Genomic DNA, 15,270 nt, shown 5'->3' with positions numbered 1-15,270 from the left:
GAGCCAGAGAATTAGACAGTTGCACGACTAATGAGAGCGGCCGCTGTTGCACGAGCCGGTTGGGATTGGAATGGCCAGGGCAGAGCCCCCAGCCCCTCCACCTCGGATCCAGTCGGCGAGAGAAGCGCTCCCAAAGCCTCCCTTCGCTGCTGAATGAAAAGATCCTTTGCAGAGATAAAATGAATTTATTATTTCACAATCTGGTATTTACATCACATCTGGAGCAGGTATTACGTACCCTGTTACAAAAACGTCTAAATAACGAGTCCTGCCGGTGGCAACCGGAGCACGGAGGCAGGCGGCTGCAAGCACACCAGCATCCCCGGGCAGCGCGCCATGCTGCCGGTCCCTGCACCGGCTCCAGCCCCTGGCCCCTCCTGAGCCGGCACGTCCCCCCGCGCAGGTCACAGGCATTGGCCTCGCTCCCCGCAGCGATGCTCTTGCTCAGGCCGTGTGCCACCGGCCACGCCAGTGCAGCAGCCCCGGGGTCCCTGTGGCCCCGCTGATGTCGGGAGCACAGGGCTCCCGTCCTTGCCCCCTTGAGCTGCCACGCCAGGGGAAACGGTGCGTCCTGGAGAAGGGCATGAGCTCAGGGCCAGGAGACGGTACATTTTTCTTTATTTTTAATTAATGCAATGAAGCCTGGCTCGGTCTGGGCCTCTGGCTGGGCATCTACATGGTGTCAGGCACACCAGACCCACAGACAGAAGAGGGCTTCCCCCGCACATTGTTCTGAAATTCGATTGCAAACACAAGCAGTAACTTGGTGCCTGGGACTTGCACGGAAGAGAACAGATATTAAACTCGCAGCCTGATTAATGCAATTACCGAGGAAGGAGAAACCAGCAGCATGCTCCTTGGAGACATTTCACCATGGGGGGCTGACGGGGTGTCAGATGGCCCCGGCCATGCCGACACATCCGCCACACGTGGTCACAGCAGGGGGGTCACGGGGCAGGGAAAGCACAACGCTCTGGGGGTCAGAGCAGCCCCCCAGCCCCTCGGTGACACGAGGTCAGGCTGGAGCTCAGCGCCTGCTCCTGGGAACCCACCGGGCCAGGAGCCAAACGTGGAAGGGTTTCACACAACCATTGACTTCCCAATTCCTGACAACGACCCTGATTCAACATCGTGGGAGATGGGGAAAGGCGACTCACAGCAATGATTTCAGCTATTTCAGAATAAAGCCCATTTTGGGGGACCGCTGTCTGTCTGTCTCTGTATTGTCAACAGCTCGTACATGATTGGAGTATTTTATTTAAGAGGATGGGAAAATGAGCCCATTTATTGGTCAGTGAGTGTGTCCACAGGGGAGGAGGGGACCGTGGAGTGACAGGAGTCTTGCAGCTGCGCTGAGGTCCCATACCTGCAGCCTCCAGGGAAGCTGGGGCTCAGCGGATGCTCTGATCCGGTACCTGGCACGGTCCCGCCAGCAAGCCCAGGATGGCAGCCCCGGATCATCCTGCCTCCGCAGGCACCGCCTGGCCGGGCCACGTCCCGCAGCTCACAGCTCTGCAGAGCACCGGGGAGCTGCCGCCGAGCTGCACGGAGGCTATCGTGTGACCTGCGGGCAGAGGAGAAGAGTGGGGCAGGCGCCTGCTAATGGAAACAGTCAACCTGCTCGCAGCGGGCGAGTTACCCGATGCACCCAGCTGACTCCTCCGTCTGTGAATTGCCAGCAAACAGCCTCAGGAGATGCATATATGATTTGCTCTTTGCATTCATTTAATGGGGTGGTCGTTCCAAATTTCAGCTTAGGGATTTTTTGTCAACCTCGTGCTCTGGCTACCGCTTCCACTGGGGGTCTGTCTGCGGAGGGGACCGGGAGGGGCAAATCCAGCCCCCTCCATGCAGTTCCTAACAGGGCACCCAAAATCCTTTTGAAAACACAGGTCTGCGTTTCCAAAACGCCAGCTGCCTAGGGGAGGGCAAGGGACCCAAAAGGGGTGCTAGGAGGATGGCCACGGAGGTCAGGGCTGCTGGACGAGGGAGGAGAGCAGAAGCCCTGGGGTCCTGCAGGCAGGAACGGTCTCCAGCAAGAGCCCAGGTCAGCAAAGCCAGAGCAGAGGCTTTGGGCTAAGTTAGCAGCTGGGGGAAAAAATAAACAAACAACAATAAGATGGGAAAAAGACAATAAGCTAAATGTAGTGCTTCAGTTACTGGTCAGTGATGGATGCACAGGGCCAGAGGAACCTTCTTGGACATCCGTAAAAACACTTGAGTATGAAAGTGCTTTCTGTGCACAAAAATAATAGCAATAATGAAAAAAATCCCAATACCACTTAATACGATAATTTTATGGCAGGGGATGTGGGGTGAGAAAAAATAAAGCATAAGGAATAATTACACTCAACAGTATGAACAATGATTACAAAATTATGCAGCTGATTAACCATGGCATATATGTAATTACTAATGAGTTTGATAAAATTTTAATTATACCTTGTTCTTTGGGGCATTCAGCAAGCCATGAAAATAATAATCATGTAGTGCTCTGTCACAGATGATTGCCTCAGACGGGGGAGTGGTGACGGATTCAGGGCTGTGCCACTGGGCTGGGACGAGCAACCTGCTGCCCCAGAGCAGCCGGGAGATGCTGGGGAGCAGCCAGGACGGCCCAGCAGCCCTGGGCTGGTACGGAAACGTCCCCAGCACGTCTGCTTGTGGGCTGAGCCACGCAATGCCCTCCTCACCGGGCCTCCCCGCGGGAGTTATCCATCAGCAAATCTGTGGGACCCACTCGGGGTTTGTGCTACCCCCACCGGCACCTGCAGCACGGGTGACAACAGCACAGCCCAGACCCTCTGCTCTGCTTCGGTGCATCCGTCACAAACGGCACATGCCCTGGAGAAGCCGAGGCCCTCCCCTTCCCCTGCGAACTCTCTGGGGACGCTCTCCTGGGTTTCGCTTGCCCCAGGCTGGGGACAGGCCAGCGAGGCTTCCCCCCTCAGCACCCTGCCGGGGGACATACCTTGGTCGTCTTCACTTTGTTGCCGCTACTGCAGCTCCAGCCCGAGAGGTCGGGCAGCACCTTGCACTCCTCCCCGTCGAGGCACGGCTCCATCTGGCACCACCACTTCTGCAGCACGATGGAGGCTGGGGGAGAGGAGGGCATCAGCGGCCGGGCTGCGGCACGGAGGACCCGGCACGGCGGCAGCCGGGGGAGGCTGCTCTGGGCCGGCGGGGCGTGGGGGACAGGGAGCCAGCCCTGCCTGCCTCTGGGAGGTGCAGGAGGGCAGGGCAGGAGGTGCAACCCCTCTCTCCAGCACAGCCCACGTTTGCAGCGACCCTGCCGAGGAGCCGCTCGTGGGCTGCCCGGCCTCATTTGACCCAACTGCTCCACCTGCCTCCGAAGCACCTTGCTTTCCCTCCCTACCCCAGGTAAAAAGCCTGACGACAGCCCTGCCCTCGCTCCCGACAAGAGCAGGGAGAACAGTATTGTTCACTAACCTACTGCAGGATCCTCTTACAGAGGCAAAGGGACTGTCTACCACTACTCGACTCTGTCAGGCTCTTGTAATTGACGCCTCCAAGATGGGCACCGGGGAGGGCTCCCCCATCTTTGGGAGAGACGACACACACAAGCTGTTTGGGACAACAAAAGCCTTCCCTGACAATTCATCCTGGCATTTCTTGGTGTTGCACACAATCGCACTCACAGGACACCGGCTGTCAAGTGAATCGATACCGCGCTGGCAGAAGCTGCAGCTGCTCCCGCCAGCTCTTCGGCGACGCCACGTGATGCCATTTGATAAAATATACATGGCTGGAGCTTTGCTTAGTGCTCCTCGCAGGTGATGGTGCTGCATGGCTGGAGTCACATCCCTGCCTCAGGCTGCAGCAGCGCGGTGAGCAGACGCGCAGGGATCGATGCTGTGGCGCCTGGCCCCAGTGCAGCGATGCACTGGAGGAGCTTGAACTGCTGGAGCACCGTAACCCACCCATGGCACACAGCCTGGGGCTGCACGGGGTGCGGTAACGCAGCCACACCAATGGAGAGTATCCCCAAAACACTCCCCCCCTGCCCCTGCTCTGCTGCAGAAGCCCCTGGCAGGTCTCCTCTGTTAATCCCCGGGGCACAGCAACTCCACACCAGCCTGACGGACAGGGAAGATGCAGTCCGGAGGGTTCACAGTACCCGGCTTGTGGCCACAGGATACTCACCATCCACGCAGGAGGGAGCTGCCCGCGTTGTCCCTGCCACCTGCCCTGGGAAGCAGGAGCATTTCACTGTCTGGGAGCGCTCCTCGATCTTGTTCTTATTGCAGCACCTGTGAGCTGCAATGACTTCGCACGTGCCGGGCTCGACGTGCACTGCGGGAAGAGAAACAGCCACCGTCACGCAGGGCTGCGCCCCAGAGCCCCCAGGCTGCTGCCGGCGGGGCAGCGCTACCAACGCATGCGACCGAGGCACTGGGAGAGCCCGGCATGGGCAGAGCTGTCCCAGCCTCTGGCAATCACCCCAGGGCTGCTGATGGCATACACACGGCTGAACTCAGCATCTCCCCAGCCCACCTGTAAGGAGAAGCACTGGTCCTGCTCCAGACCTCCTGCATCTAAGCTCTCACACCCATCCATCCTACCCAGCAAAACTAACAGCCTCTTGCCACAGCCAAGTAAAGAGCTTTAGTGAAATGAATGAGCACATTAATTAATTGCAGCTGATAATGAGATGCACACTTTGCTACAAGAGGGGACGGTGCGTCGTGCTGCCTTTGGCTTCAAACAGAGTACCACCACCTCTGACCCCAGCTAAAACCAACACTCCCGTCTTGCCATCACGCACCATCCTCTGGCTGGAGAAGGGAGGACCAGGATGGCGTATCTGCCCTGTGGTGACACAGAAATGTCACGGTGTTCATCAGAAATCTGGGCTGCTCTGCTGCTCCCCCTCCCAGTGCCATTAAAATACTAAAGAAGAAAGAAAACTAATGTGCTGGCTTATCACCTCTGGGATCCAGGTTTAGAAACTAGTTAGCATTGCAAATCAATAACTTTCGCTGGGTAATGGCCCACACAAGCACAATACAAATTAGCCAAACAGGGCTGGATGGACTTCATTCCCATGACCTGAGAGTGGGTGATCCCTGCAGGTCCCGTTTAATGAGCCCTGGAGGAGCGAGCGCAGAGCCACGCACAGAGACATCCCCTGGGTCAGCGGCAACAGGCTTTTATTTCCGCAGCGAGCAGGAGCCAGGCTGCGGGGAGGATGGGGAAGCTGCATTTCTGCAGTGTGCCATCCTGAAATGCATGCAGACAAGCACGCATCACACCGTCAGACCTGGCTGCTCCGCACCCTCAGCTCAGGAGCGTGCGCTCAGCCCCTTCCACAGCCCCGGGGCGCGGGCAGGAGCCCGGCAGGAGCCCTTGGCAGCCGCTGGCGGAAAGGCTCGGTGAGGTGTGCAAGCGGGACGTGCAGAGCTGCGGGGAGCAGGGTAGCGTGCTGCTTCTGGTGGAGATACCCATGAGCAAAAGCCCACGCTCAGCCCCTTCCCAGCACATGCGGCTCTGGCAGTCGCTCCAACCCGACCTGCGTTTGCCATCCTGCCCTCGCCATCCTGCCCGTCCAGCCTCAGCTCCCAGCTCTGCTCCCCCCCCCCAGCCACTGCCGGGAGGGTCCTGCTGAGGGTCCCAGGGCCCCATCCACCCCCAACCCCACGACGCGAGGCGCCCGGCCCAGGGGGTTCGTGCCACGGGTTTGTGCCGGTGCTCCCTGCCCAGCTCTGTGGGAACCGCCACGGGAAGGGGACGGGGCGGCTGACCTCCGTCACGGCAAGCGCTCCTGTGGGTCCCGGGGGAGAGGCAGCACGTACCCACGCTCACCAACAAACACCGCCTGCCTTCCAGGAGCTTTTGGAAAGCAGCCACTTCTCCTTCTCAAATGAAAGCTCAGGGAAATGGGGTCTCTCCCCCAGCACTGCGGGGGGAAATCCCTCTGCCTTGCAGCCACCATTTTCACATCCCTGCTGGGAAACGCTGATCCAAGTGCAACCTCCCGGCTTCTGCCGGCCCGGCACGGCCGTGCCAGCTTCCAGCCAAAGCAGTCCTTGCCCCTCTCCTGTTCCCACCGCATCCGAGCACCGGCTGGGAGACAAAACGGCAGGACGCGAGGAGCTGCCCCAGGACTCGCTCCCTGGCAATGCCACCAGCCTGGGGCCAGAGCAGGGAGACACTCGCTGCTGTGCGGAAAGGCCACGTCCTAACGTGAACGTGGGCAGTGACAACGCTGCTCGTCCCTCGCAGCCTGCTCCATTGGGGAGCCACAGCCGGGAGCCACACACCCCTGTGCCCTGCACCCGCTAGCACATGGGCAGGACGGGCTGTGCAATTACTACGGCTTTAATTTGGCTTTATTTATTGTTATTTCATGGTCATTTTCTTCTAATGAACCATCACTTTCATTTCTGCCCATAATAATTACACAATTACCTATCCTGGAAGTATTTTGTAATAGCATCTCTGGCCATAAATTTTATCCTCCCTTTTAAATGCCATCATAATTCAGCTTTAATGATAATTTCCATTCTTTCTGTATGCAGAAATGGTAGACTTTGGTGAAAGTGCAAGGGAAAGCAACTCATTACAGAACAAATGTGACTGTTTTGCTCTGTTTTTATGGCTAATGAGATTTTCCAAATAATCTGAGGAATAAGCAGAGGTCCTTGGCTTTGGCTGACCACAAACCCACATTCCCACCACGCTCCAGTCCAGGACCACGAGGAGTCACCTACCCACCCCGCGCACCCCAACACAGCCCTCCCCCCCAACAGGGGATTTTATACCCTCCAACTTCAGTGCTCACACGTAGTTGTGGTTTTGACTCGGTTTTATAAAAGCCTCCCCACAAAGCTTCATTAGCAGAGCTCTTCCCAGGAGGATGGGCCAGGCGACCCCTCTGCTCCCTCTCACTTCTGCTCTCCGGCTTTTCATTTTCAGCTAATTTAAAAAGGCTCAGCCGAGGGAGAGCCAGACAGAACTGAGAAATCGCTCATTACAGCCATGCAATAAGAGTTCGCTAACACGCCAAAGCCCTTTTAATTTGCTCAAAAAGGTGCAGCACGGAGATAAAGAAAAATCCGCCTCTCCTCCGCCTTAGTGCAGCTGGCTGAGCACAGCGGCAGCGCGGGGCCGGACCCGAAGCCTCGGGGCTCGTCCTGCCCCGGCAAGAGCCCGTGGGCACCCGCCGTGTCACTGCCAGTCACACCAAGGAACCCCGGCTCTCCCGGCAGACTGCAGGTGTGCAGACACAAGGAAGGCGCTCCCACCAGGACAGATGGACATGGTCCACTTCCAGCTCACACCTTGCCCCCAGCCCTCTGGGCAGGCCACCCGGGGACGGCAAAGCCCATGGCAGACAAGAGATGCTCTCAAACCCACAGCAAACAAGAGATGCTCTCGCTGGTAAGACGGTGCTTTGTGCTCCAGCCCTGCCGGACCCAGCCGGGGCTGTGATTAGCCGAGCAGTACCAGGGGTGCAGGTCTGCCGTTGTGCGGGGAGCACGGAGGGCGGCTGCAAGCCTCGGAACAGAAAGGTTCAGAAAGCCTTTGTTTTCCCTCAAAAGCATACAGCTTTCCTTTGAGCCAGCCAGAGCCCAGGCAGCTGCTGCTAGCAGGGTCAGGCAGCAAACTTCAGTGCCAGGAGCGGCTGCCTACAAGGAGCACCGTGCGCAGGGGTGGACACCCCATCGCCCGCAGCCAGGCTGGTCCCAGCTCACCCTCCTGCTTCTGCTCCAGGATTCAAACCACGAACAGCTCAAAGACAAACCGACGCACCAGGGAGGTCAGGCAGCCACCCAGCACCAGCCCCAGGGCCCCCCCGGGGGCTCGGGCAGCCCTGCAGCAGGGACGCTGCTGGCAGCAGAGCTGGGGGAGCAGCACACACCCCGGGGACTGGGCCCTCTCTCAGGCTGTGAGACACTTTCACCTGCCTAAAGGTCTTGTAAGCATCCGATATCCTGCCCCGGGACACAATTACCCCGGAAACTTGCCCCGGGCGCTTCTCTCCAGCGCCGACCCCTCCAGCGCAGCCCCAGCGAGAGGCACAGCAGCAGGGCACGGTGCGTCCCTTCCCTAAGCGACTGCTCCCCGCAGATCTGCAGGCTGCGTTTGAGCAGGCGGGACAGCCCCACGGGGAGCAGGGCAAGAGCCACCCCGCCTGGTGTAAAGCATTTCAGGTCCCTACACACCAAACAGATTCACCCCCTTCCCGGCCCCTCGCCCACAGGCAGCATGGACCACACCGGACGCGAGTGCCACAGACCCCGACATCCAAGTGAGCTCAGGAGTTTGGGGCATTGCAACTGGACGCGAACAAATCCCTCAGCATCAGATACAGTGATTCCCAGGATGTCAGCAAGAGACTCTGCTGGTTCCTCGCTGCAGAAGAGATGAGCAGCCCTGTGCCGAGGGGTGCCGGCAGGAGAGCGGTGCCGAGGGGCTGCTTGGCTGCTGCCGAGCGGCTCCCTGCCACGCCGGGCTTATGTCACATGCCCGGGAAGAGCCAGGAGAGACCTGGAGCCCGAGCGCAGGGAGAGCAATGGGCTCCTCCGGAGCTCCCTGCGGCTGCTTCTCCTTTTGCTGAGCAGCAGGAAACTTTGAACCAGATAGGACTGAAAATGCAAATCAGATGGATGGTGCGTTTAACACGGAGAGCGGGAAAGCCCCAGAGAGCCTGGGAGAAGTTCCAGAGCCTCTGGCATGCTTCTCCCTCCCCTGTTTCTGGTATTTCCCCACTGGAACCCTTTTAAAAAAATATTATCTCATGGAACCATAAAAGCATTGTGAGAGCACAAGGCTTTTGAATCCTGCATGCAAAAATAAAATAAAAATGCTGTCCTACTCTGGCTGACCTTTAAGTGAGCAGCAGAACACGGTTTTTTATGGCATAACCTGAAATGACACATTTTGTGTCTCAGGGAGGCGTGGGCACTGCTCCACATATTCAGTGTAAAATATCACTCTGCTGGCTCATGGAGACTTGTAAAACGAAGAGAAGTTGAATGCATGTAACTGCCAGGCAACGCCCAAACCCTCTGCATCAAAACCCCTTCCTCCCGGGCACTCAAACGCCATTAAATGGGTCCAAGCGCCCTGAGGAGGGCTGAGCAGCACAGCAGAGACAGGCAGAACGCGGGAAGGAGGCAGAGGTCCAGTCCCCGGCGGGGAGCGGAGCCGTGGGCTCGGAGGGCTCTGCTTGGAGGGCAGCTCAGCCCCGGGGGCACTGGGGAACCAGCGGCTCATGGGCAGCCCCGGGCAGATGGTGACGTGAGCGATCTGTACTCCATGCCCTGCAACAACTCTACTACTAATATTCACTAAATAATTAAAGTCTTAAAATCACTACTGCCCTAGATGCATGTATTATTAAAGAGGGTTTTGGAGAGAAGCTGGCTTGTTTTTATTGCTCATTATCACCGCATGTCAGTTGGGATTTTTTACTACCTTGTCACCCCAAGACTCCACACCATGCTCTGTCCCTCTTTGTTGCATGTGCGAGTGTGTGCACATCCATGAACTGCTCGTGCAAATCCCATCACTTCACACTTGCAAGCAGAAAAACAAATGCCTGGACTGCATCGAGAACAGCTGAAAGTATTCTGCCATTGTGTGACAGATGAACCTGCATGGGAACCCTGCGGCGAGGGGATACAGCTCCCAACACAACCTGCCTTCCTCCGTGGTGCTGAGCGGTTCTTCCCACGCACCCAGCACAGCTCCTGCCTCATCTACAGAAGGCGGCTCAGGAAAATATTCCTTCTTGATGTAAAGGCTGCACATGATGGAGAAACCAACGTTTCCCCAAGCGAGAGGGAATCTTGCAGAAGCATCTCCCAAACAAACGCCACAGAGCTGCCGTCTTCACTCTGAGCAGCGACATGCTGACCAGTAAATCCCTCTTACAAGATAATCAGAAATCAGTGCTCTCCATTCACTCAGAGAACCTCATTTCCCAAAAGCAAATCCCAGCTGACTAAATGCCTTTACTTCTGCTCCGGGTTGAGTGATGAATGTGAACGAAGGCAAAGATGGCACTTTGATTATCAGCATTAGAGGGGTTTATCTGAAGATGCTGGGGCCACCTTTGTGGGAGCTGTATCCAGACAAGCAAGCCTTGTTCATCATGTAGAGCTCACCACGATATATGGGGGATTAAATTGCTGATGCATCATTCTTCACCAAGGAGTCTCCTATTCCATTTCCAAATGACTTAATCTCTGCACTTGATTCATGTGGCTATTTAAATCCAACCACATACCCCAGGAAGCACCACTCTGCTTGGACACATCAGCATGTGCTGGGTGAGCGCAAGTGATTAGATCTTAATTTTGCAGCCAGATGTTTACAGTGCGGTGTTTCCCTGCACGGGTAACAGAGGGTCTGCACGTGGGCTCTCTGTTCAAGAAATTCATGAGTTTGGGGGCTCTGAAACCTTGTGGCCACACTGTCACAATTAAAGATTTTCCTCTGCTATTGCTCATTTTTAGGTGCCACACCTGGTTTTAACTGTGAATAAACGCAATGCTCTGAACGGCTGAAAGCTCTGGGTGTGTCTGTCCTTTTATGCGCACAATCCATCAGCATCTCTGACTCTGGGCATCGCAGGCAGACATCAGCAGTACAGCTATACCCGTTCCCACCTCCAGATCAACTCTGTATGCAGAAATGTAACTGCGGCTTCCTAGGACAAAAATGTCATTGCAACTGAGAATGCAACCTTATGAAAGTGCGTTTCAAACATAACCTTTACCGAAAACTGTCCCAAATGAAGCAAAAGCACAGGGCAGACAACAGGAAAATAAAGCCCATGAACTCAGCAAGCAGGCTAAGAATTCCTGCTTTGAGCCCGTGGAAATCCAGCCCAGGAGAGGAGGCAGCAGCCAGTGCAGCCACGCAAAATTCTTACAGTGCCAGCAAACCAGGACGTGCAGAGAGAAACCGTGTTAATACGGACACAGAGCGGGGTCAAACTTTTAAGTATTTGCTCCTGGTACGCCCTCTTTGCTGTGGGTTAGAATTTGCTTGAATAAAAAATACAAGATTTGGTCCACTGTGGGTAAGTCTGTGTGAACGGAAAATCCCCGGCGCTCCGCCTGCGAGTGAATACATGAGCCCGTCTCCTCACGTATGGAGCGAGATTTATACATAATTCACACCCCACAAGTACACTTGGGCATTTGCACTTTACACCTAGGTGAGTCGCTGCTTGATGAATGCCAGGTCTGCCTCTTCCCCCGAGCAGCAGCTCCCCGCAGACCCTTCCCGCGGGGAGGAGCGGGGCTCTCCGGCCCCCAGGACCGGGCAGGCTGGGTGAGCGCCCGAGCCCGTATCCCGGGGAGTCCTGAGCTGGTGCCAAAGAGTCATTCCAGAAGGGACTGAGGAGTTTCATCTTCTCATGCACCTGCTACAGGTTAGAAAGAGGGTAAGGCAGGTAACCACTGACTAGCTGGTTGAGGGAGTCACTCTGGAGGATACGTTTTGGTTTTCAGCAATGAGGATGGGGATTACAGGATTAGAACTGCTTTAACTGTCAGGCAAAAATGACAGAAATAGGACAGGGTTAGGTGTGGGGTCAGGCAAGAGCACCAACAATTTCAAATTAACCCTTAAATACCTTCTTTTCCAAACAGAGGCACAAGAGGCAGGCAGCACGTGCCCCAGGATTGCGCTGTACTCCAAGCACTCGCCCCCGCTGCACAACTCTGCCAGCGCACCAGTAATGTCAGCTCCCAGCCGCCCGTGCCATCCTCCCACCAGCACCGAGGAGAGGAACCCCCAGCCATGGACCACCGGATCCTCTCTCCGGCGTGGCCCATCGGGCGCCTGCCCCAGGCAGGACGGCCACAAAGGGCTGAGCACGACTTCTCAGCTGCTTCTCTTCTCAAAAGACAAACTTCAACTGTGGGTTCATGTAACCTCTCCAAAACCCACATCGATCGCACAGAACAGCATTCCAGCATACACGCACAGAGGGGGATCTCAAAGCCACCACTGGGAATAACAAATTAACACCCCAGAGCCAAGGCTACGCTTTCCAGCAAGACTTTCTGTTCTACATCAGTTTATACTTGTTCCATGTGTCAAGACGATCTTTACATCCTGAAAGCTAAAAATTTGTATTTCTAATGAAAGCCTAAAATGGAGAGCATCTGTCACATAACAAGTGTGGTTTGTGACACTCATTGTGACTTAGATGGAAAGAGTTATAGCTCAGATGCTCACAGATCAAGAATTACCTCGGTAATAAACTGAAAACATAGCTGCGTCTCAGATTTTGCTACAGACATGAAGAAATTTGCTTTTCAGCTCCTCAGACCAAGTAGGCTCACCAAGCAACAGTTTTTAAATGCCCCATATTAAGCATTCACAAGTTATAACTCCAAGAAACAGCTTTACTGCTATATGTATGTCTCCAAGGAGCGGCTCAGGAAGTCTCCTGCACACACGGACACTCAAAGTGCAAATCCCGCAGCTGTCACAGCACACTGGAGAGAAAACAGCGGTGCCTCTCTGCATCCATTTGCTGGATTCTGCCCCGTGCCTTCAGCACGCTCATCCTCACCACTGGGATGCCAGTGACGGGGCCGGATACCGAGGTCCCCTGGGCCGTTGGCCTCTGGTCCCCAGAGAGACACCTGCCCTCTCCCGCAGCCGGTGCACGCCATGACCTGAGACCTCCTACGCTCGTCCTCCACCCAGGAACGAGGGATGGACCCTCACCAAACATCTCGGCCCCACGTAACGCCCACCCCGGGCATCCCGCAGAGACCCCAAGGTACCACCGGTGTTACAGGGGCCCAGGGCGATGGCACAGGAGCGTGACACACGTAGCGAGGACGTCGCCTCCCCTACCTGAATGGCTTCTGTGATGGGTGGAGGCCAGCGTCAGTCTTCCCCACAGCGTGGTAAGGCAGAGAGTGAGCACGAAAACCCATTTGCTCAGGCTTTGTATGTCTCTCTCGCTCATTCTACCAAAAACAAGAAGAGATGCACAGAGGAAGAGGGGCTGGGGAGGGTTGGGAGGTGCAGCCCCCACTCACCGCTGCTGCTGCACGCAGCGGTGCGGCTCCCGAACACGCATGGCCACAGGGACCGGGGTGGCCCGGCTGCAGGGACGTGGCCCTGGGAGGCAGGGCATGCACCCGGCATTCACCCACCGCCCTTGGATGGGCTTGGACTTCTTCAGCAGCACAGGCCACCGCAGCAGGACAGAAAGAAACCACACCAGCATCAGCACAGACGAGCAATAGTTACCTCTTACTGGGGGTTCACACTAACACCTGCGCATCTGCCAACCGCGGGTAGGTCAGGTCTTTGCAAGGGGCAGACATCAGTGCATCTGAAAGGAGAAAGAGAGGCATAGGTAGCGATGCCTGCAGGCACCTGGGGAGCGCGAACTGCTGAGTCCCCCGGCAGCGGCGGGGGACGCCCCAGAGCGTGGCTGGCCCCACAGCAGCACACGCTCTGGCACACACCTGCCCATCGCACGCACCAAAACCTCTCTGGGAACTCAGCCCATAACCCGGCTCACCCCCTTTTAACGACAGCGGGACTCCATCCGCTTCAGAGGAATTGCTCCTGATTTTTACTGCCAAGAGTGCAAAATCAGGCCTGTTATAGTACATTATTAACATAGATCAGAAATACTAAATACAGACCCAGGGTGTGTGGGAAGAGCCAGAGTAAATCAGCAGTGAGTCACTCCGGGTATCGCCTTTTCCATGTGCGGTTACGCGCTGTCGTTGCCCTCGTCTCACCGAGGTCCCTTGCAGTGATGCCCAAGGTTTGGCCCTCACGGGTTGGGCGCTTGCAAACCGCTCGCCGACAGACAGCCGGCCGGACCGACGGCACCGGCTGTCCCAGGGCCCAGCCGCCCTCCTGCTCGGCGGGGCCAGCGCCGCACGGGGAGCCGAGGAACGGGGGAGCCGAGGAACGGGCGGACACGCGCAGCCCGCAGCAGCGCTGGGACCCGCACCCCACTGTCCCAGCGTGATGGGGTGCTGCAGCAGCAGCCCCTTCTTCTGGGGCTGCTTCACCTCTCAGTACAGCTGCGAAGTTCCTAAAACCACACAGACACAAATCTGCGTCCGCTGCCTTTGAAGACACCTGGTCCCCCAATAACCTCTCTGGGCACCTCCGCACACACACCAGGGCACCACGCTGGCACCCCCTCCCACGCCACGCAGGACCTGCCGGGAAGGAGCAGAGTTTTACATCATCTGGAGCCCTTAAGGAAAAATGTAAATCCCCACGGACTCGGTGTTTTACTGTCGACTGCTTTAAACACGTTCTCTGTACTGTTTATCAGCCACGGCCCTGCAGGTGGGAACGTCCCCGGGGCTCTGCAGGCAGCAGCACCAGCGATAACAGCTTTGACAGCAACGCCTCCGCTCCGCGTCTGCCAGGTGAAGTGACAACCTCCCAGCCTCGTTTGTCACCTGCTGAGGTCTAACCGGGTCCAGGGCAAATAACCGTGTCCCCCATAAAACTTCAGTGCCGGATCATAATTTATTAACGAGAGGCCATGAAGACAAGTGACAATGACGCCGATGCTCGGGAGCGCTGCCAGGACCAGGCAGCGGGTGCCTGGGCTGCCCCTGCCCCGTGCAAGGCTCGTGCCCATGGTCCCCTCCCCGGGGAGCCGGGCTGCACCGGCCCCCGCTGCCCGCACCCACCGGGGCCAACGCAGGGAGCAAGGGCAGCACAGGATGCTGGCCGGGCACCGGGCAAACCTGGGCTGCTGGGAGAAGAAATCTTTAATTTTCAACCATCTTCTAAACTTCTGTCTGCTCTGGACCAGGCTGAGACAGTGAAACGGAGTCATGTAATGAAGTGCCAGAACAGAAAATGCTGGCATTTTTAATCAAAACAAAGCGATTTGAGGTGGTAAAAGGGCATTTCTTGTTTTGAAGCATTTCAAAATGGATTGTTCCGTTTTAAACTGACATTTCAAAACGAAAAATGTTCCATTCCAAAATGCTGATTTAAAATTATATTTTCCATTTTGATTCTTCCAGCTGGGAAAAAAAACATCAGAAAATGTCATCAAAAACACTGACATTTGCCCAAGAAAAAAGAAAATAAAGGTATCTTAACAAAAACACATATTTTATGCTAGAAAAGAATTTAGAGGTATGAAAATACTCTTAATTAATGCTGCAGGATAGTCAGCTCAGCCAGGCGCAGACTGAAACATGGTTGAGGAGGGCATGGACACGTAGGAATCCCACTCACCTTCCTGGCTCCGTCCCTGCCCGCGGGGTGACAAAGGAC

The 15,270-nt window shown here is 56.2% G+C and overlaps 1 protein-coding gene across 1 annotated transcript; it reads right to left on the bottom strand.

Moving 5' to 3' along the window:
- Positions 1–1,399: 1,399 nt before the first annotated feature.
- On the bottom strand, positions 1,400–13,265 carry TAFA3 (TAFA chemokine like family member 3). Its single transcript, XM_059831231.1, has 5 exons — positions 13,252–13,265; positions 12,850–12,965; positions 4,165–4,314; positions 2,972–3,096; positions 1,400–1,564 (listed from the first exon to the last, which is right to left on the bottom strand). Exons 2-5 carry the CDS (start codon positions 12,962–12,964, stop codon positions 1,553–1,555), a joined length of 402 nt encoding a protein of 133 aa, XP_059687214.1. The 5' UTR covers position 12,965; positions 13,252–13,265; the 3' UTR covers positions 1,400–1,552.
- Between the last annotated feature and the right edge of the window lie 2,005 nt (positions 13,266–15,270).

The sequence above is a fragment of the Gavia stellata genome, chromosome 30, assembly GCF_030936135.1.
Source record: "Gavia stellata isolate bGavSte3 chromosome 30, bGavSte3.hap2, whole genome shotgun sequence".
Lineage (NCBI taxonomy): Eukaryota > Metazoa > Chordata > Aves > Gaviiformes > Gaviidae > Gavia > Gavia stellata.
Note: the sequence above shows the minus strand (reverse complement) of the source record. Positions and strands in the feature narration are given on the sequence as shown.

Bases quoted from the DNA above. Each gene is read 5' to 3' on its own strand.
- TAFA3 (XM_059831231.1), bottom strand. From the start codon at position 12,964: ATGAGCGAGAGAGACATACAAAGCCTGAGCAAATGGGTTTTCGTGCTC. The intron at 4,315-12,849 runs GTAGGGGAGGCG...CTCTTCCCGCAG, and splicing joins CCATCACAGAAGCCATTCAG to TGCACGTCGAGCCCGGCACG. The intron at 3,097-4,164 runs GTGAGTATCCTG...CCTCTCCCCCAG, and splicing joins AGCTCCCTCCTGCGTGGATG to CCTCCATCGTGCTGCAGAAG.